This window comes from Phanerochaete carnosa (assembly GCF_000300595.1).
Source record: "Phanerochaete carnosa HHB-10118-sp unplaced genomic scaffold PHACAscaffold_5, whole genome shotgun sequence".
Taxonomy (NCBI): Eukaryota; Fungi; Basidiomycota; class Agaricomycetes; order Polyporales; family Phanerochaetaceae; genus Phanerochaete; species Phanerochaete carnosa.
The window spans coordinates 831543-849884 of record NW_006767632.1 but is presented as its reverse complement, the minus strand read 5'-3'; the positions used below and the strand labels follow the sequence as shown (position 1 = coordinate 849884).

Here is an 18342-nt window from a genome sequence, read left to right as displayed (position 1 = left end):
ACTGAGCGAAAACGTCCAACAATTCGTCGATAGAATGGATCAAGTACATGAAGACACTAGCGCCGCTATCAGTCTAGCGCAGGAGACAATGAAGTGTTTCTACGACAGAAAGAGAAAGAACGGACCGGAGTACAAAGTAGGGGATAAAGTTTGGCTAGAAGGGATAAACATCCGAACAGATAGGCCAATGAAAAAGCTCGACAATAAGCGATATAGACCCTTCAAGGTCAAACGCAAAGTCAGGGCTTCCGCCTATGAGTTGGAACTCCCACGTCAATGGAAACAACATCCTGTTTTCAACGAAAGCCTACTTGGCCCCTTCAAAGAACCCGCGTATCCATCACAGCGACGAGAACCGATAGTCCCTGACCTCGTAAATGGCGAGGAAGAATGGGAAGTCGAAGACATTCTTGATTCTCGTCATGATCGAAACGGAAACCTGGAGTATCAGGTGCTCTGGAAGAACAGCTCCCACAGCGACCGCCGCTCCTGGGAATCACAGGCGAACTTGACCAATTGTTAAGAACTCCTTCAGGAATTCCATGCTAGACGACCCGACAAACCCGCGCCCATGACGATTCGACTCCTCCCTCTATTAACACGACCCGTTCATATACTCACGCGCGATACCACTCTTTTGGTACAACGAATGGGTGGAATTCTCCCGAAACAAGGATCGGAAGAATCCGCTGGGTTTGATCTTTACTCGGCTGAAAGCGTCAAAATACTGGCACGAGATCGCAAGATTGTCAGCACCGGCATAGCAATGCGCGCCCTCATGGAACCTATGCGCAAATTGCGCCACGAAGCAGGTTAGCAGTTAAAGGGATAGATGTCGGGGCTGGAGTCGTCAACCGAGATTACACCAGAGAAGTACGCGTAGTGTTAATCAACTCCACCAATCAACCCTTCCAGGTACACGCCGGCGATCGAATCGCACAAGTTATTTTGGAACGCATTGCGTCATGCGATATCGAGGAGGTGTCGAGTTTAACAGAAACTCAACAAGGAACAGGAGGTTTTGGATCGACTGGTAAATAATCGTGAGGACACGATTCTAGACGGGGGGGTAATGTCATGAATATTACACATCCCGGATGGTTCTCCCGGGTTCCATAGTATTCTTTCACTTTCTATACACCTTTGTATATTTGTAGGATATTCTAGATATTCAGTCTGACATGTATATAAGGAGCTCATACTGCTCAATAACAAGCCAGACTCGAGCTGGTCTTTCCTCACTCACATTCCTCTCGTCTGTCTCCTCAGCTTTGTCGTAGCTCAGTCCAGCTGGATTGTTAGTTGCTGACAACCTCTCGGAAGGCGGCACGCGTGACGTCACATCACAGCGGAGATCTGGGTGGGCTGGCCGCGTCATGTCTAGTTAAAACAGGATGGGAAATGACTTACAATGACATATCGGTCCGGGTTGAGACTGCAGTGCGATATCAGCCTGGTATCCCCTGTTCTTGCATTGCCAGCGTCCACCAGGCTGTTAGGCGCTTGCCTGGTAACCCATCTCTGACCTGCGACCGATTATTTTGCTGATCAGTGGGGAGTGACCAAACGTACTGCCTCTGGGAGACTAGCCAAACGGGCTATATTGCGGCCCTGATACTGTGAGTCCGCATGCTAACATTTACATAAACCCTTTGTCAACCTCGCCTATAGAATCTTAAGAGGTATCGTCTCAGCCCGCGTTACACCATATTCATTTAGTGGAAGAATATATCCTTCGGAGTCAAAGGACGTGGAGCCGCACGAACAATACGAGAAAGGCACCGGTGCTGGAACCCCTTCATCACATCGACCTACGCCGTGCGCCACCCTCTTCGGCACACCAAACTTATAAGTCCCAGATCCCAGTCAGCCATGCATTAATGTCGGCATACGCCTGGGACCTCTCTGGCTCCATCCAAGGCACCACGAGCCAGCCGTGGAACATATCCTGGTGCTCGACGTAATGCACTTTGTCCTTCCCGTTGTCGCGAATCAACCGGTCGCGGAGGGTGCGCATCACACACACCGTCAGCTCTGCCTCGCCTGCAAAGATGTATGTCGGCGGGCAGTTCGAGAACAAGCCATCTGTGTGCTCCAGCTCCAGTGACGCCGGCGACATCCACGTGTTCGTCTCGAACTCGTGCTCGGACAGCGAACCTCGAATGCTGGCGAGAGTGTACCCGCTGAGTAGGATGGGGGTAACGAAGTCCGAGTTCTTGTTCGTGTGGTAAGTCGATGCTGGTGTGTTGAGGTGCGTGTTGGCCCAGTCCAACGTGGGCGATATCATGATGACTGCACCAGGTGGATGAAGCGAAGGGATGCTGGCGCTGGCGAGGTACCGCACAAGGTTAATGGCGAGATGGGCCCCAGAAGAGTCACCCCACACGACGATGTTGCTAGGCTCAAAGCCGAGGGTCTCGACAAGGTAGTGGTAGCCCGAGATGACATCAATGACCGCCGCTAGGAACGGGTTCGCGGACGGGTAGGGGGCTGAGGAGGCAAGGCGGTAGGCAACGCCGAATGCGCGCTCTGCGACCTTGGGACATTTCTCCAAGAAGCCGCGGATGACATTTGCCGTCATACTGGAGGGATGCGGCGAGCCCATCTGGAAGGTTGTGAGCGTCGGCACTCTCACTACTAGCAGCTGCGAAACACGATGCTTACGACATGAGCTCCACCTGCAGAAAACAACGGTCACAAAACATGAACATAAAGACGTGAACGCGCGGCTTGGACGACATACCCCCTAAGAAGTAGAGCACGCGTTCGCCCTTTGTGGCGCGCTGACCATGCTTTCCAGACTCGTTACGAGCACCATGCCAGTAGCCGTAGACATCAACGGGCTCGACACCGTTGCGGTGCGCAAGGTCAGCGATCTCGCCGGTCACCAACTGAGACGGGACGGCGTCGACCCAAACGAAGCCTGTGGCGCCTGGGTCGCGCGAATCCTTGATCGGGTTGCCCTCTGGTGCGTTAAAGCCAACGTCGTAGAACATTCGAGTTCTGGTTTTGGAGAAATAGCGGGTCAGAGTCTTCACCATGTTCCATGACCTCCTGGGCCTGAGGGCGGGGATGGAAGCTACGATGAGCCGATAGGGCAGGCGGATGAAGAGCAGCACTGGCACGGCGACAAGGAGGTAGATGAGCTTGAGCGGCTGGTTCCTGAATGCGAACGTGATGAGCAGAGGTAATGACGTCGAAGAGACATCCGCTGGCAGGCTGTACGGTTGTTGAACGATGGATGTTTCAAAGTATGTCTCAGTTGTCGGACTCCACCCGGACCGTTTGGACACCCGTATGGTAGCACGCCTCGTTTTCTAATACGATCGGTTCACCTTCCGCAGTATACGCCGGGGCACCATATACAGTATGCCCTTGATTGCAGTTGAGACAATTTTCCACAACATCAGAGTTGAAAGGGCGACCGACTATGACCTACACACCTGCACACGATAAAAAGTACACGCATTGTGTACATGGCCTTCTGTCGGGCGATACGACTGCTCAGAAGAGCTTGCCGTTGAGCTCACAGAGCCGTCGTAGCATTCAGCACACAGAGGCGGAGGTTTACTGTTCCCTAACCAGGGCAGTCTTCAACGCAAGCTCAGTCCTATAAGTACAGATCTTCAAAATTCCTGCCGTCACCCTTGGCCCTAGGCAAGCTCCAGATACCTCTCCACTGGAGACCAGATTCGTCAGTGACAGCAGAATACTCGACCGAACCATCTCACCTTCCCAGTTCGTCACCGCCTCGTTCCACAGCTTGACCTCGTGCAGTCTCGTCCCACCGAAGTGATCTACAAAATCGTCTCCAAAGACACTCTCCTCGCGCGCCACACTGTCCTTGCGCATCATACGTTCGGTGGCAGCTTCAAGCGAGACAGGCAGCATCTGCACTTTCCCCGTCGCTTTATCCTCGGGTTTCAGTTGGCTGATCGGAGGGCCCGGTAGGCTCAGCTTCTTCTCGATTCCCCTCAAACCCAGTGAGAAGATGGCAGAAAGTGCGAAATACGGACTCATGTCCGCACCGGGCACGCGAATCTCGAGGCGTGTTGCTGAAGGCGGCGCCGATGGCGGGGAGATGATGCGGATGGACGCGGCACGCGAGTCGTAGCCGTACGTCACAGCATTCGGCGCCCAAAAGGCTTCGCCGCCGACGAGGCGTTTGTATCCGTTGATTGTCGGGACAAGCTGAGCAACGACCGTAGATCCCGCGAGGTTAGTGATAGTCTATGATGGCGGCTAGTCACGTACCGTAGGCATGACTACGGCGGAAATGTCAGCTGTCTGAGTGTGATTGTGCCGCAGAATGAATGTGCGCACCATCAGGGAGGCCGTCAAGGACGCCAGCCAGGAACCATTCGGCCTCCTGGCTTATGAACTTCGTCTCCTGATTCGCCGCACCTTGCCTGCCAGTTTTTGCGTCGGACTCAGACACAGCGAAGATGGGCTTGCCGTTCGCATCTCGGAGAGAAACGTGGATATGCCTATGCGCCGGAGTCAGTATGCGAAGATATTAGCTCGGCAATTATTGGTGCGAACCCGCTACATCCAGGCAGCTATCGCGCGTGTCAATTTATAGCGCATACATGCAAGTACCACGCGGCTTACATTTCCCCAAGGCTTCGCCATGAAGCTAGGCATGATCCCGTGCTTCATGCCGATGCTCTTGGCCGCAAACTTAAAGAGTTGTGCATTGTCGGCCATACGCAAGGCAGAAGTATATGCAAGAGCAGTCTCGTATACGCCAGGACCGGTCTCGGTGTGATGTCCCTCCAGCGGGACCTCGAACTTGGCAGTCTCATCAAAGAGGTCGTTAAAATACGTGTTGTTCAGCTGCGTGCGAAGAAGAGAGTAACCGTGCACTATGAAGCGTTATGCGTAAGGGTAGGTGAAAGAGCAGCTTGAAAGGCTTACTGCCGGAGGTGAGTGGCTGCAGATTGGTAAACTTCTTGTCCGCCACGCTTTGCGGCGTCTCTGTGACGAGAATTAGTGATGCATAGCGAACTAGAATAAGCTGTTACCTTGAAATTGGAAGTACTGTTATGCGAGAATTATTAGCAAAAGCCACTTAGCCACGCTTCGCATACACACCTCATACTCGCATCCGGCATAACACTGGTAGCCCATGCTTGCTGCGCGGTCCACAGCCTTCTTGAGCACACCCCTTGGGTCCGCGCAGATCGGCTCGTTAGTATCAGGGTCGAGGAAGGACACGAGAAAGAATGGCGCATTATTCTCCCAGGGGATGCGGCGGTATGTCGCGAGGTCGATTTGCGCGAGGAGGTCTTTGTAGCCGTTCGCGCGGTTCGAGATCAGGAGTTCATTCGGATACACAAGATCGTGCATGTCCCAGCCGCTGTATCGCGAGCGCCAACGAAGACAGCGCGAGGTCAGCTGGCTACAATGAAACGAAAGCGGAGGCACGCACAAGATAACGCTGCAGAACCCGAAACCGCCACCGGTCACCGCGCTGAGGAACTTGTCCTTAGACTGATAACAACAGGGATGTGAGCGTCGTTCATAGGGGCGCGGGTATGGGAGCCGCGTACCATATACTTGCCCCGCAGGACACCGTCGACTGTAGGCATAGCGGTTAGCAAACGTCTGCGACGCGAAGCGATGAATCATTGACCATCTATGCCTGGAAGGGAATTCAGAAGGCTAGTAATAGTACATATTCATAGGTCGCACCTGCGACCTTGACTTTCGCGTCGTCCTTGAGTAGCTCCTTGAGCTCCTCGACGGTGTTCGGCGCAAACTTTGTTGCCATTTCTGTTTAGCGACGGTCAAGAAACGGGTGTTAGAGAATATCAAGAGAGACGCTGTCTCCGGTCTCAAGACGGTTGCAGAAGGTAGGAAGGCAAGTTGAAGGAGAACGAGCAGCCATCTCCTATCGACGCTGGAGGACGGATGATACAATACGCCAACTGGGCGCTTATAATACACGTCCAGGACGCCTTCCTATGAAGTCATTCCTTCTTTTCTTTGCCTCCGTCCACGACCGCCTAAAAATTCACAGATTGTTCTGTGGTATGTCCTACTACTGTAGACTGCTTTTGATGAGCTTGACGCATCAAGCACAGCTGTTTTCCCCACTTCAAATTCGCGTTCACATGGACTACGCGCATCAGTTTGAGCTAAATACGCCGGCAGCGGCATCCGCCGTGTCCTTCAGTCCCAGCAACGAGCTTGCTATTGGATCTGGTACGCAAGATACATTTTACGCGTGAATCTAGTCGCTGATGAAGGCAAATAAGACGACGGCAGCGTGCGCATCTACCAGCTTCCTTCGACGAAGGTTTCCAAAGCCATTCGTCGACTCGGCCAGGACATCGCGTCAATCTGTTGGGTGCAACCAAGGCCGGTTGCCAGTGCCAGCTTATGGGTAGCAAGTGGGCCGACGGTACGCGCACTGCAGTGCATACTCGACCGTATGAAGTTCACGACTCTTATGTTCGCAGGCATATCTGTTTGACCTGGCGAACCAAAAACTAGTTCTCCAACCTATCGATGCAGTACACAAGATAGTATTAGGTAAGAACGACGAAGATGTGATCAACGAGGTTAGTGTTTGTCTTGGACCCTTTGACCCAGGCTGATTGAGCCCAGGAAGCTTAGCATAAATGAGTCCAAGAAAAGTCTTGCGTTCAGCACTGACGCAGGAGCCGTCGGTGTCGTGGAGCTCTCGACTTTATCTATTACAAGGATGAAGACTACGCACACAAACGTAGGTAGTATTTCTCAGGAGGGCCGCCGATATCGACTCGCACATGCAGATCTCGTCTTCGGCCAAGTTCGTTCCGGATCGGTCGAGTGAGGTCCTGAGCGGGGGCTTCGACTCCGCATGGATTCACTTCGACTATAAGCAAAATACTGTCCTATCACGGCTTGACGTCGGTATGCATTTACCCGTGGGCCATAGCTTGTCTAACGTCGCACCGCAGCTTCAGCGCCACCAACATCAGGCATCTCACTTTCCCCACCATTCATTCTGTCGACCTCAATCTCGCCCAACGGACTCGTTGCAGCCACAACAGCAGACGGCAGATTATGGATCGGAAGTGGCGGTGATAAGAATGCACCATCTGTGGACAAGAAGAAACGCAGCAGAAAGTGGCAAGGTTTGAGAGAGCAAGACGGGCTGTTTATGCAGGTCGCCGATGGACCTGTGGTCAGCTGGTAGGGACCACTCACTCCGTGTACTTGTCCCTCGCTGACTGTGAATGCTTCAAGTGACTTTGCTCCGAATGCGACAGCTCTCCTCACGAGCACATTACTGGGCAGGCTTGCCCGCCACGACATTTCGTATGATGACCAGCAAAAGCTTCACGTCAACACTGCATGGAGGGCCGAAGTCCGGAATTTGGTGAAGGTGAATGGGATTGCTCTCAATGATAAGTATTTGGCTGTGGGCGGGATCACCAAGGATGGGAAAGGCTTGGTCGAGGTCTGGAGTCTGGACGAGGGCGTCTCAGCAGAGCAGATGTCCCAGCTATCCCTGTAAATCAAAAAGAATGCATGCATGCTATGACGAAGGACTTGATTTTCTTTCGTCTGCACCGTTAACACTACTACTTTTCCCCTGCTCCGCTTCAATTTCTGCAATCCTTCTCAGCACGTCAGCCCTCTTGGCATACAGCTTCTTCAAGTATTCCTCGTCTGAAATCTTCGGCATGCCCATCCACTCAAATACCCGCTGTAGTGTTGGTTTTGAAGGTTCTGGAGGGAGGGTGACGATCTCTGTTGCCGATGCTGGAGGCTTGTGGGCTTCTTCAAGCTTACGTGAGACGTATTTTATGCGCATTACGCCGAGTTCGTTGTATCCAAGTTGTAGGAGCGAGCAGAGCAAGGAAGCAGTGACTACACCAGGAACTATGCCAGCGGGGCCGCCTATTCATACGTTATTGTGACGGCATTCGACCTGGAATGAAGTGAAGTACGTACGCTTCCATGCGTTGAGCACGCCGCCCGTGAGAGCGCCACTGAGCGCGGTGTCCGGCAGCTTGTGCAGTCGCATGTGTGACCAGCTCAGCTTTTCATTGCGTTCAGGCTGCTTGCCTTTCTTATCCTCTAGCTCTTGTCTCCGCCGGAGAAATTGGCCTGAAGAGAGCGCAGAGAGTAGGAGTGGGCTAACGATGTATTCGCGGAAGCCTGTATCTAGGTTTGAGCCAGTGAGATAGAAATAAATAAAATACGTACTGAAGAATGTCGCTCCCGCAATACCGCTGTTCACGGCTGTCGCAGTGGCAAGTGTGTAGATGTTGTACCCCTTATACGCGCCATATACACTACTAATTAATGCAGCGGAGCCAGCTGGTAGAGGCAAACGCGGTCAGAGTTGGCCTCACCCACGGACGACGTTCGAGACGAACTTGCATGTTAGGGCGATGCCTAGGGCAACGTTGAGAGGTGCAGCGGGGTCCATGTCGAGCCGGCGCGTCGTGGTAGGACGTCGCGAACGACTTTCGAGGCAAGCGAAGTGTTGGTCGATGCTCGTCAGCAGAAATGACAACGAGGAAAGGACACTTGGCGCCCAACAAATTTGTGCACGGACAAGCGCTTATGCCAACCTTTGGACAGGTGCCTCTCTGGTACAGAGGGCACTGGGCAAACGTTCACCAAAACGACACTCGAGCCATGGTCGCCACCGTGCAGCCAGAACTCGCCGAAGATACCTCGCCACCTCCCCGCAAGCGTGTCCGCGTCGAACACGACACAAAACCGGGCGGGCAGGAGCCGCGCCTCTTTGCGCCCTTTCGTGCGCTCGGCCTAATCACGAATCACGTCCCGTTCGTCCTTCAGACACGATCCTACAAGGGCCAGACTGAAGGCCCGAGTATTCACCTGGTGACATGCCTTGGGAAGGCATGGGCGATGTGGGAGGGAGGGAAAATGACGCTGCAGTTTGTAGGTGGGTGGGTGGAGAGGCTTTCGTTTCGTGCAATGGGATAAACCGATCGGCTGTGTAGGACCTGATGCCCAGGAGCCTATATCATGCTTGGCCATGGAAGGCAAGGCCGTATGGGCTGCAGCTGGGCCTGATGTTATTAAATATTTTCGTGGCAAAGAGGTTCGTACACACAGCAAACTAGCGCAAAGTGCAAGCTGAGGAGCTATTATCAGGTTACACGAGTATCTAACCCCCTTGGCTCAGCACTATCATTCATCCTCATTTTTGGCACCCAGCTACTTGCATTGACGGAAGATGGAAAGAGGATGCTCACTTGGGATACTGATGAGCTTGGTCGGTCCACTTCCAGCCTCTACTCCATGCATCCCTTCTTACACTTGAGACCCAGCTCTGCAGTCTACTATTGAATTCGAACCAGGCTTCACTGCGACATCCATCCTCCATCCCGCCACCTACCTGAACAAAGTGCTAGTCGGAAGCAGTCAAGGGAATATGCAGCTGTGGAACACCCGGACACAGTCAGTCTACTTCACTCTCCTTCGTCCTCACGAATAACTAACATACTATAGAACGTGCATCCACAAATTTTCGTCCGCCTCCCTCCTCACATCGCCCTCGGGAAGCCAAGATGGCTCTCCTGTTGCCATCACAGCACTCGCCCAATCACCCGCTATTGACGTAGTCGGCATTGGCTTTGCTTCCGGCGAGATCTCCGTCTACGACGTCCGCATGGATGAGCGTCTTCTCCGTATGAAAATGCAAGATGGCGCCGTTCGGGCTCTCAGCTTCAGGACGGACGGACACCCGATCCTTGCCTCAGCTTCTGCGAATGGGCATGTCGCGTTGTGGGACCTGGACGCGGGTGGCAGGCTGCTGCATATAGTGCGCGGCGCCCATGACGGTGCCGTCACTGCCGTGCAGTGGGTGCCAGGTCAGCCTTTACTAATCACTTCCGGAGAGGACAACAGTGTCAAGGTGTGTATATGCGTGAGCATTTTCTTTTCGAGCACTGATCAGACATGTTACCGTGTAGCAATGGCTCTTCGACTCACCAACCGCTGCCCCACGTCTCCTCAAATTCCGCTCGGGCCATCACGCACCCCCGCACCTTATCCGCTACTACGGCGATGACGGCAAGCAGTTGCTCACGGCCTCGCGCGACCGTAGCCTGCGCTGCACGTCCGTCGTGCGCGACTCGCGCTCGTTCGAGCTCTCGCAGGGCTCGCTCGCGAAGAAGGCGACGAGCCTGTCCGTGCCCGTCGCGTCACTCAAGTTCCCGCCGGTGACCGCGCTCGCGTACAGCGCGGCGCGCGCCAAGGACTGGGACGACATCCTCACGGGCCACGCGGACGAGACCTTTGCGCGTACGTGGACGATGCGCGACAAGCGGCTTGGCAAGCACACGTTCAGCGTCGCGCCCAAGAGCAAGAAGGGCGCGTCTGTCGGGAGCGTCAAGGCCGTGTGCGTGTCGGCGTGTGGTAATTTTGGCATCGCGGCGTCGAGCACGGGCGTGATACATATGTATAACGTACAATCTGGGATCAAAAGGAAGGCGTTTGACGTTGGGTCTGCGCCGGAGCCGGTGAAGCAACGTGTGGGCGCAAAGCGGAAGGAGAGGTGTGTGAATGGACTAGCGAGTGATGCGTTGAACAGGGCTGTTATCGCAAGTACACTGGACGGAACGATAAATGTAAGTGCAGTCCCACCCTTTCCAAGAGCATTCATTCACGATGACTCGTTTCAGTTCTTCGATTTCCACACTGCCGAGCTGCAGCACACTCTTGTGCTATCATCGTCTGCAGTATCAATCACGCTACACCGCGATAGTGGGCTATTAGCCGTCATTTGTGACGATCTTGTTGTGCGCATTATTGACATCGAGACGCGACGGATCGTCCGTGAGCTTAGCGGATTCCGTAGCCGAGTCTTGGATGTTGTAAGTTATCCACATCCGCATCTAGTACTTCATGCTACTGACAAGATCACCATAAGACCTTCTCTCCAGATGCACGATGGCTGATCACAACATCTCTGGACTCCATCATCCGCACATTTGACGTACCCACCGGCCGCCTCATTGATGCCTTCCGGACTTCCAGCGTCGCGACAAGCGTGTCTTTCTCGCCGACAAACGACTTCCTGGCGACATCACACGTCGACAGCGTTGGTGTCTATCTATGGGCGAACCGCGCACAATATTCGAACGTGACCTTTCATGGTATCATGGACGACAAGGTCGCCGAGGTCGCACTGCCATCCGTGCAGGGCGAGGCAGAGGAGGAGGCACTTGACGCGCTGTCCGCGTTGACGGTGAACGATAGCGTGCCACCTGACGTCTTCGTGACGCCGCCGCAGCTCGACGGCGAGCTCGTCACGCTCACGCTCCTCCCGCGCAGCCGCTGGCAGACGCTCTTGAACCTCGAGGTCATCACGCAGCGGAACAAGCCTAAGGAGCCGCCCAAACCGCCCGAGAGGGCGCCGTTCTTCCTGCCAACGCTGCCCGGCGTCGAGCACCGTTTCGACGTGACTCAGGCGGAGCGGAAGGAGACGAAGAAGCCGACACGAAGGCTCGAGAAGGCGGCAGCCGCCACGGAGAGCATGTTCTTCCAGAAGCTGAAGGCGGAGGACGAGGGTGGGGATTGTGAGCCCCTTCTTTCCCTCCCGTTTCCGCACACATTGCTTACAGCATCTCCCGCAGACGAAGCCTTCTACTCGTACGTGAAGACCCTCTCGCCGGCGGCGCTTGACCTCGAAATCCGCTCACTTGCCTCGCTCGACGCGCAACGGCTCTTCCTATGTGCGCTCGTCCAGCGACTGCACTCGCACCGCGACTTCGAGATGGTGCAGGCGTTCGAGAACGTTTTCCTGCGCGTGCACGGAGACGTGCTCGTCGCAAATCCGGAGCTGCACGAGGAGCTCGAGCGCCTGGCAGAGGTGCAAAAGAGGGAGAGCGAGCGCATCATGGAGCTCCTTGCATCGAGCCTTGGTACACTCGCGTTTGTGCGCGATACAATGTAGCCGTGCTTTTGGTGATTTCGGGGAAGATCTAAAATGCATATTATTATGTGCTTCATTCCAATATGTTGTGTTGTGCTTAGAGTAAATAGCTGGGATCTTAAGCATGCGGACAAGGAGTTGGCCCACATACCATCTACTTGCATCTGGTCTTCAACTCTAGACGGTAAAATCACGACCTTCACAGTTGGAAGTGGCTGCGTAATCTAGATCTGTGACCGCTAAAATCGTTCGACACCTCGCATCGCAAACGGTACCTCATTGCTTCCTGCTCTCGTACACAAGGCCGTCCGTGTATCAAAACTCACACAGCACAAAAACCCACGCCAAGCGCCAACGCTTTAGCTCCGATTGGCTGGCTAATGTTGTTAATGTTCATTGTATTAGGGTTAGGGTTAGGACGACCTAGGGGCGAAAAAAATGGCCTGCCCAGCCCGAGGGCCGAAGCAGGACAGGGAAATATTGAGACGGTGCACGAGCCGAAGCCCGTACAAACCGCAGGGCCCCCCTGGGGACAGGGTCGCCGTGCTATGAGAGGCCCCCACGGCCCACAAACCCAGGTATATGAAGGGGCCTGTGCCATCAAGGTAAGTATGAGGTGCCACCTTGTCTGCCCCCGCCTTATATACCTTAGCCGCCTGCGCACGGACCACATTCGTGGCGTGGGAAAGGCACGAGAACGCTTTGCGGGAGCGCGGTCCCTGGTAACAAAGACTGTTGTAACCCGACATGAGAGTCCAGCAAAGTTTAAGCCGTGTTTCAAGAAAGAGGGAGCTCAATCACGATCGACACGATTTTCCGTGGAGTTCCGTGCATCCACAGATGTTATGTTCTCAGCCAGGTATATACGGAGCAGGGCGTTATGCATTGTTTACGCGCTCGTAATCTATGACAGGATTGGTTGGTTGCACAATAATAGCTGACAGCATTGCGAGAAGATACACTAGAGTTGGCAAATATATTACTTTGTGCGTAAGCGAGCCGCTGGCAACGAATGACTCGGAATGTGTCGCCGATACCGAGCCACCGAGCCACCGACTACTCACGCTCGTGCCTGGAGCTAGGCAGGTTGTCGATGTACGAGGCAGTGACATCAAACAGAGTCCAGAGGAGACCATGTGTCGTTACGCTGCGTAACGCGCTGACTCCAAGGCCGCGGTATATTCGGGCGAGGCCGACCAGTATGGGTTTTGGCGCGTCGGGATCTGGTCCTAGAATAGTTTGGTTCAGGAAAGAGTCTTCAAGGGTGTGGTAGAGGACTACGCACCTCTGATGAGACGGTGTATGGTTACTGCGAGGGGCCGCGGAGGCGATCCAGCAAGGGCACGCTGCTGCACCTTTGTCTTTACCCTAAAGCAGACATAATCTCAGTCACAACTCGGCAGCGAGAACAACGTCGATCATTACTCACACGTCGAGAGGATAAATAAGTGCCCATGATGACACACCCGCAAGAGAACCGCACATGAACGGCACTAAGGAGCTATAGAGTGGCATCCATGATGGCGTCGGTCCTTGCTCTCCCGAAGGGGCGCGGCCCATAATATGCCGCAATCCGTCGTACTCGAAGAAGTACAGGGCTGTCCCTAAGGTATCTCGTACTGCAGTAAAGCATCGCAAGTTCAGTATCGGGTGACCACCGCTCGCGCAAACTCACAGCAATGTAGGCGGAACCCTGTATACAAGGCACGGACACCACCCGAGCGATATATTTCTCGCACAGCTTGCAAAGTACCTGGCGGCTTGACTATCCGCTGTCCCTTGCTTTCCGCAATGGAGTACTCAAGTTGCCGCCGGACCTGTAGGTTATTCACGGTGAGTCTTCGGCCTTATGTAACTCCATAACGTTATATTTGCCTTCACTAGCTCGAATGCTAGAATCTATGAGTATTAGCGGTTTGGAAGAGGTGGCAGAACGTTCTACTCACGGGTACTGCCCACCGAGATGAGGGATCCTGACAATGCACCGCTAGCAAGAGCACGCAGCTTCAGGGACCCGGCCATGACGCAGTTGATTCTACACGCACCCCAACCCTCCCGCCGCAGAGACATCGAGTATATTATTCCGCGTGAAGCAGTTGTGATACCGACAGAACTCCTTCGTGCGCGTATAAATAGTGAACGACGCGGCGCCTGGGGACCGTACTATCAGCACGACGAGAGGCAGGAGGAGATACAGCGTACGCACGAACGAACGAAATGGTCATGAGCGGGATCCACAGCCCGCGGTAGAAGCCGACCACACCCTCCTCCCGGTACACCTGCAGCGCGAGCCTCGGGACCGTGACCTTGTTGCGCGTGGTCTGCAGCCTCGACTTGATGGAGTCCAGCTAACGCGACCTGCAATATAAGTCCGGTGTCGCGGTGGCATGCGTGGACGGGACTGACTGGATAGCCTGCAAACGTCGAGACGTAGCTCGCAGAGATCGCGCATACGACTGATTTGTTTCCTGTGGGCACGTCATGCGTTCATCGTCTCCCGTTCTCACGGACCACAGGGCAGAGCGTACTTCGAAGATAGTCATTGCGTGCGGCCGAGTCAAAAAGAATGTCGAACGGCCTGTAATGGTGTGCACACGATTGTCAGACTGGCTGAGGTCGCGAGTGCGCGAAGCCGTGTACGCACCCGGCCTCACTCATAGGAAATCGTTACTAGGCCTGAGCAAGACCAGTAGCGTGCAGCTGCACGAGCGGCGGTTGTCAGAGAACGACGTTTTGGCGGCCCAGCTATGCGTGCAGAGTAGAGAGAGATCGGAGTAACAGGCGTGAAGCGAAGCGGAACTCGAGCGCGAGCCTCGATGATCCTCGACGGCTGCATGGGCGCTTAAAGCGCTGCACGATTGTCCGCTTGCCGTCGAGATTCGACGCTGGGCCGTAAATCAGGCAGACGGGTCACACACAAAGGCTCTTTTGGAAATGGTAGCCACTATCAAGCTGCGTAACCGATATAGAGATATACAAGCACACGAGACCGCCTTTAACCGCGTCTAGAATCCACCCATCCGCTTCTTCACTGATTTCTTTTTCACAGGGGCTGGCCGTCCACCGAAAGGACCTGGCAGAACTTGGGTGCTAGGGAACATCGTCTCCTGGGACTGGGATGATTGCGACGACGGAGGGAGCTGCGTGGGCTGGCTTCTCGTGCGGAAGGTACTGGCGTCCTGAGATTGTGCCGTTGGTCTCGTGCGCGCAGGCTGACTCGCAGCTATTGGCGGAGGGGCCATAGGTGCAGTGGCGATCACCGGCGGCATCCGTGCAGGTTGAGTCCTAACCTCTGCGGCCGAGGGCTTCTCTGTCTTCTTCCCTGCCCGAGCTGGGGCCGCAGACGGTTCTGAATTGTCGTAGGGGTCATGGTACTGATACTCATGTGGATCCGTGCCGACTGTCCATTCGTTGAGGAGAAGACGTACACCGAGTGGATACTCGCGCCTTTTCTCTTCTTGTAACCTTCCATAGTGCTCGCGTACAGCAGGTCGGAGAAAGCCGAATTGTACGGGCGGGGGTTCCGGAATCCCGATGGACATGGCCTCCGTCGCACGAGACATCGTCTCGAGGGCATCGTCAAGGAAATGGTCGGGTTCGGCTTGTACTGCATGAGGAGCGTAGACATCGATGGCCAGTGCGAGATCTAATGTCAACTGCTCTCGGGCTTCCGTTTCCGTGCGTAACGACGGCCCAGGCCTGTAGTCGTCCAGCAGGAGATCGAACCGCTTGAAATTGTCCTGCATCTCCTGAGTTGAGTCCGAGATATCAGGTACGAAGCGACGAAGAGTGTTAGTCCAGTCGTGATGCCATTCGGAACGTTTCGCGAGCTCTTCGTACGGGAGGCGATCCTGCACAAGAGTGCGATACCCTCGAAGAGAGTTGATCGCACTGCCAGTAAAGAAGTCGGTCCTCGAAAGATTACCAGGATCTGGTCCAGATCTAAACGCGATATCGAAACTGCGAAGGGACCAGTCAGCACAAATAATACGGAAGTGGTGAGCACGCTACGTTGTTAAGACCTGTTCAACTGGAGCTTCCGCATTCTGCCAGAAGTTGGGCAACGCATCAAGAGTATCGTAGAATGTATCAGGGTCGTCTGCGGGCGGTGAACACTGATCCAGGCCATATATTCCTACAACTGGTGAGCGGGTGCAGAACCCCTGTAAATGAGAAGGCTCACTCTTATACACAGGTTCCATGTCTACCTCGGTGTATGAGCGCCCACTGACTTGACCAACTTCTATGGCGGCAGTTTCCATGCTCCTCTCTAGGGCAAACATGTCTTGCGACCAATCGTGGGTACGGCCGAGAGCCTCGAAGGCTCGATCACTAAGATTAAGCTCAATATCGAGCCGATGAATACTACCGCGGTCCGATAGCTGTAGTACAAGCGCAGCATTGTCTCCAGGGTCGCTAGGATGCCGAAATACCGCCTGACCGACGCGTCTGCTGCCAATCACAGGGAGATGAGGAATGGCATATGGTAAGGAATTTAGATGCACGAAGTTATCTAGACCCTGGGAGACGTCATAAACCGTCACTAAACCGTTCTTGCACGAGGTTAGGAACGTCAGTGGGACTATAATAACGATCAGCCCTTGCGTTGTTCGCAATACTCTGGAAGCACAGACTGCACTTGCCCTTCCCGAACATTAAACTCTGCATATGCAGCGTCCGGTCCTGTTGACGGTGGTGTTTAATCCCAACCACAGGCCTAAGAGGAAACCGATAGTCGATCCATATAATCTCTTCGGTGGAGGCGACCCGAATCATGTTATCGAGTTGAAGGCCTTCAACGGAAGTGAACACCGTTTTCAAACCCTGGACCGTCGCCAAAGAGAGCGCAATGTTTGGAGCCTAATAGATAGTGGTTAGTCTTGACTAAGGTGCGGGATAGAAACCTAACGAACCCTGAAATCCACGGTCTCCAGTCGAGTGCTGGATAACAGTAAACAAGTATTTGAGTCAGGAAGGCTAGCCAGTCGCCAGAATGGATCTTTCGGGGAGCTGATAGAATGTGTGTACACGGGCAGCCTACGGGCAGCTATCAGAGTGACTCGAGGTAGCTGCATCAGGGTACTTACATCCTCCCCTGTGTGTCGAGTAGGTTGTGCCGGAAGACACTCCCTGCATCGTTGACTGCCAGAAACGCGAGGTCCTCCACCGTCTGGCCATGGAACAAGAAGTCCACGACTCTCTGATTCGCAGTATCCGAACGGGTGAAGGAGGTGATTTCCTTCGCGACCAATCCATGTAGCAAATTAGGCCTGTGCTCAACACTCAAAAGTTTGGTTCCGCCACCAGTCCGAACTGCGATGGTCGTCTCCTTACGTGCAGAGCTGTGGTTTGGGCAAGAGGCGATTTGCTGAATGGGAGTGTCAAACGACCAAGCGGGACTAGCGGAGGGTTTGAACAACGTGTTATTCTTCTTCGTGCAAGATATACCCGATATGTCTGAAAATCATATTCAACCTCGAACATACATATACTGGCGACTTGTGTCTCACTAAGGTCACAGCCGGTCTGTCCCATCGGGAACGCGAGAAAAGACGCATTTCTTCCTGTCCTTGCACCACAGGAAACTACGGAAAGTAGATTCCCCGCGTATGGGTCGAATATTTGCACCTCTGAGGATAGGCGTGACGTCTCTTCGAGTTCTTCCCTGATGAGCTCAGATGCAATGTCTACGTCGGGATAACGAGTACGCAGGAAATTTGCCTGAAAGAAGATCAGCACACGAAAACACGATTCAATATGACACTCACGCCTTGCTCTGCCTGGTGTTTTACGCTGACTTGCGGCTCAGGATGCCACTCTGGGCGGGATGCGGGAAATATCTTGACAGCCTCACCCCGTGCAATGAGCTTACGTCCTGAGCAATTATGAGTGAGTTATATCACGTGTAAAAGATGTCGTACCGGTGTCATTGGTGCCTAGAGTCGTCCACTCTAGGTGTCTGCCCTTGCGATACAGATTCGCCGCCGTGAGCGAGCCATGGTCGACCACAGGGTGTCCTTCGCTTCCGTCAAGCGCCTTGCTCTTGTCCTCTTTCCGTGGTCTACCCTTCTTCAACGCTGGGAGAGTATGTGTAGTAGAGCTTCCTGGCCAATGATCCATGCCATGAGTTAGCCAAGAGGATATCTAAGGGGGGATCCGGAAGAGGTCGCAACTGGAGCAAAACACACCTCTGGCGCTTAGAGGGCGCGATGCGCTTTTGGTTGGGAAAGCGCTAAGTACTCACTCGCGCTCTCTTCTATCCACCGCGAACATGCTCCGGCTTTGGGCTCTGAAGCCTCGGAAATTCGTGGCTGGGGTGAGACAGATTCATGCTACTCTCTCAAATAATGCGGCGCCTTCGACCAGCACAGCGATCGGGCAAGCTGGCGCAAAATGGACGCCGAACTCGATACGGACCGGTCTCATTGCAC

At 54.1% G+C, this 18342-nt stretch overlaps 8 protein-coding genes across 8 annotated transcripts; 2 read left to right on the top strand and 6 right to left on the bottom strand.

Annotated features, from left to right (window-relative positions):
* Positions 1-1846: 1846 nt before the first annotated feature.
* Positions 1847-3179, bottom strand: PHACADRAFT_95865 (uncharacterized protein; the record flags this gene model as incomplete). Its single annotated transcript, XM_007395472.1, has 2 exons — positions 1847-2630; positions 2740-3179. Coding segments are annotated over 2 exons (1224 nt in total), but the record flags the coding sequence as incomplete, so codon positions are not given.
* A 263-nt stretch (positions 3180-3442) lies between these two features.
* Positions 3443-5913, bottom strand: PHACADRAFT_143255 (uncharacterized protein). Its single transcript, XM_007395471.1, has 12 exons — positions 5695-5913; positions 5553-5581; positions 5432-5493; positions 5095-5359; positions 5025-5040; positions 4918-4977; positions 4612-4865; positions 4543-4559; positions 4324-4487; positions 4255-4265; positions 3732-4191; positions 3443-3679 (listed from the first exon to the last, which is right to left on the bottom strand). The coding sequence occupies exons 1-12, from the start codon at positions 5771-5773 to the stop codon at positions 3654-3656; spliced, it is 1443 nt and encodes a 480-aa protein (XP_007395533.1). The 5' UTR covers positions 5774-5913; the 3' UTR covers positions 3443-3653.
* Positions 5914-6116: 203 nt separating this feature from the next.
* PHACADRAFT_95688 (uncharacterized protein) lies at positions 6117-7507 on the top strand (the record flags this gene model as incomplete). Its single annotated transcript, XM_007395470.1, has 7 exons — positions 6117-6207; positions 6261-6406; positions 6465-6566; positions 6617-6730; positions 6780-6900; positions 6954-7182; positions 7237-7507. The coding sequence occupies 7 exons, from the start codon at positions 6117-6119 to the stop codon at positions 7505-7507; spliced, it is 1074 nt and encodes a 357-aa protein (XP_007395532.1).
* A 21-nt stretch (positions 7508-7528) lies between these two features.
* Positions 7529-8428, bottom strand: PHACADRAFT_195221 (uncharacterized protein; the record flags this gene model as incomplete). The annotated part of the gene is made up of 4 exons (XM_007395469.1): positions 7529-7893; positions 7948-8154; positions 8203-8316; positions 8356-8428. The coding sequence occupies 4 exons, from the start codon at positions 8426-8428 to the stop codon at positions 7529-7531; spliced, it is 759 nt and encodes a 252-aa protein (XP_007395531.1).
* A 155-nt stretch (positions 8429-8583) lies between these two features.
* On the top strand, positions 8584-12177 carry PHACADRAFT_120318 (uncharacterized protein). Its single transcript, XM_007395468.1, has 10 exons — positions 8584-8914; positions 8973-9073; positions 9127-9247; positions 9303-9432; positions 9484-9889; positions 9948-10496; positions 10530-10604; positions 10659-10850; positions 10907-11555; positions 11613-12177. The coding sequence occupies exons 1-10, from the start codon at positions 8641-8643 to the stop codon at positions 11930-11932; spliced, it is 2817 nt and encodes a 938-aa protein (XP_007395530.1). The 5' UTR covers positions 8584-8640; the 3' UTR covers positions 11933-12177.
* Positions 12178-12344: 167 nt separating this feature from the next.
* On the bottom strand, positions 12345-12512 carry PHACADRAFT_71118 (uncharacterized protein; the record flags this gene model as incomplete). The annotated part of the gene is made up of 1 exon (XM_007395467.1): positions 12345-12512. A coding segment is annotated over one exon (168 nt), but the record flags the coding sequence as incomplete, so codon positions are not given.
* Positions 12513-12772: 260 nt separating this feature from the next.
* On the bottom strand, positions 12773-14569 carry PHACADRAFT_208715 (uncharacterized protein; the record flags this gene model as incomplete). Its single annotated transcript, XM_007395466.1, has 11 exons — positions 12773-13140; positions 13197-13279; positions 13341-13530; positions 13587-13728; positions 13787-13803; positions 13858-13898; positions 13957-14062; positions 14118-14259; positions 14318-14379; positions 14440-14489; positions 14556-14569. 11 exons carry the CDS (start codon positions 14567-14569, stop codon positions 12968-12970), a joined length of 1020 nt encoding a protein of 339 aa, XP_007395528.1. The 3' UTR covers positions 12773-12967.
* Positions 14570-14823: 254 nt separating this feature from the next.
* On the bottom strand, positions 14824-18085 carry PHACADRAFT_208714 (uncharacterized protein). Its single transcript, XM_007395465.1, has 9 exons — positions 17833-18085; positions 17680-17786; positions 17422-17632; positions 16999-17368; positions 16825-16948; positions 16546-16771; positions 16095-16493; positions 15923-16046; positions 14824-15871 (listed from the first exon to the last, which is right to left on the bottom strand). Exons 1-9 carry the CDS (start codon positions 18029-18031, stop codon positions 14917-14919), a joined length of 2715 nt encoding a protein of 904 aa, XP_007395527.1. The 5' UTR covers positions 18032-18085; the 3' UTR covers positions 14824-14916.
* Positions 18086-18342: the final 257 nt, after the last annotated feature.

What these genes read in the sequence shown, in the direction of transcription:
- PHACADRAFT_120318 (XM_007395468.1), top strand. Translation starts at nt 8,641, where the DNA reads ATGGTCGCCACCGTGCAGCCAGAACTCGCCGAAGATACCTCGCCACCT. An exon ending in TTGGGATACTGATGAGCTTG is followed by an intron (nt 9,248 to 9,302) that starts GTCGGTCCACTT and finishes CTTGAGACCCAG; the next exon opens with CTCTGCAGTCTACTATTGAA. An exon ending in GTAGCCGAGTCTTGGATGTT is followed by an intron (nt 10,851 to 10,906) that starts GTAAGTTATCCA and finishes GATCACCATAAG; the next exon opens with ACCTTCTCTCCAGATGCACG.
- PHACADRAFT_143255 (XM_007395471.1), bottom strand. Translation starts at nt 5,773, where the DNA reads ATGGCAACAAAGTTTGCGCCGAACACCGTCGAGGAGCTCAAGGAGCTA. An exon ending in TCCTGCGGGGCAAGTATATG is followed by an intron (nt 5,494 to 5,552) that starts GTACGCGGCTCC and finishes TGTTGTTATCAG; the next exon opens with TCTAAGGACAAGTTCCTCAG. An exon ending in GGCGGTGACGAACTGGGAAG is followed by an intron (nt 3,680 to 3,731) that starts GTGAGATGGTTC and finishes TCTGGTCTCCAG; the next exon opens with TGGAGAGGTATCTGGAGCTT.
- PHACADRAFT_208714 (XM_007395465.1), bottom strand. Translation starts at nt 18,031, where the DNA reads ATGGATCATTGGCCAGGAAGCTCTACTACACATACTCTCCCAGCGTTG. An exon ending in GTTCGGGAAGGGCAAGTGCA is followed by an intron (nt 16,494 to 16,545) that starts GTCTGTGCTTCC and finishes TCGTTATTATAG; the next exon opens with TCCCACTGACGTTCCTAACC. An exon ending in GTTGAACAGGTCTTAACAAC is followed by an intron (nt 15,872 to 15,922) that starts GTAGCGTGCTCA and finishes GTCCCTTCGCAG; the next exon opens with TTTCGATATCGCGTTTAGAT.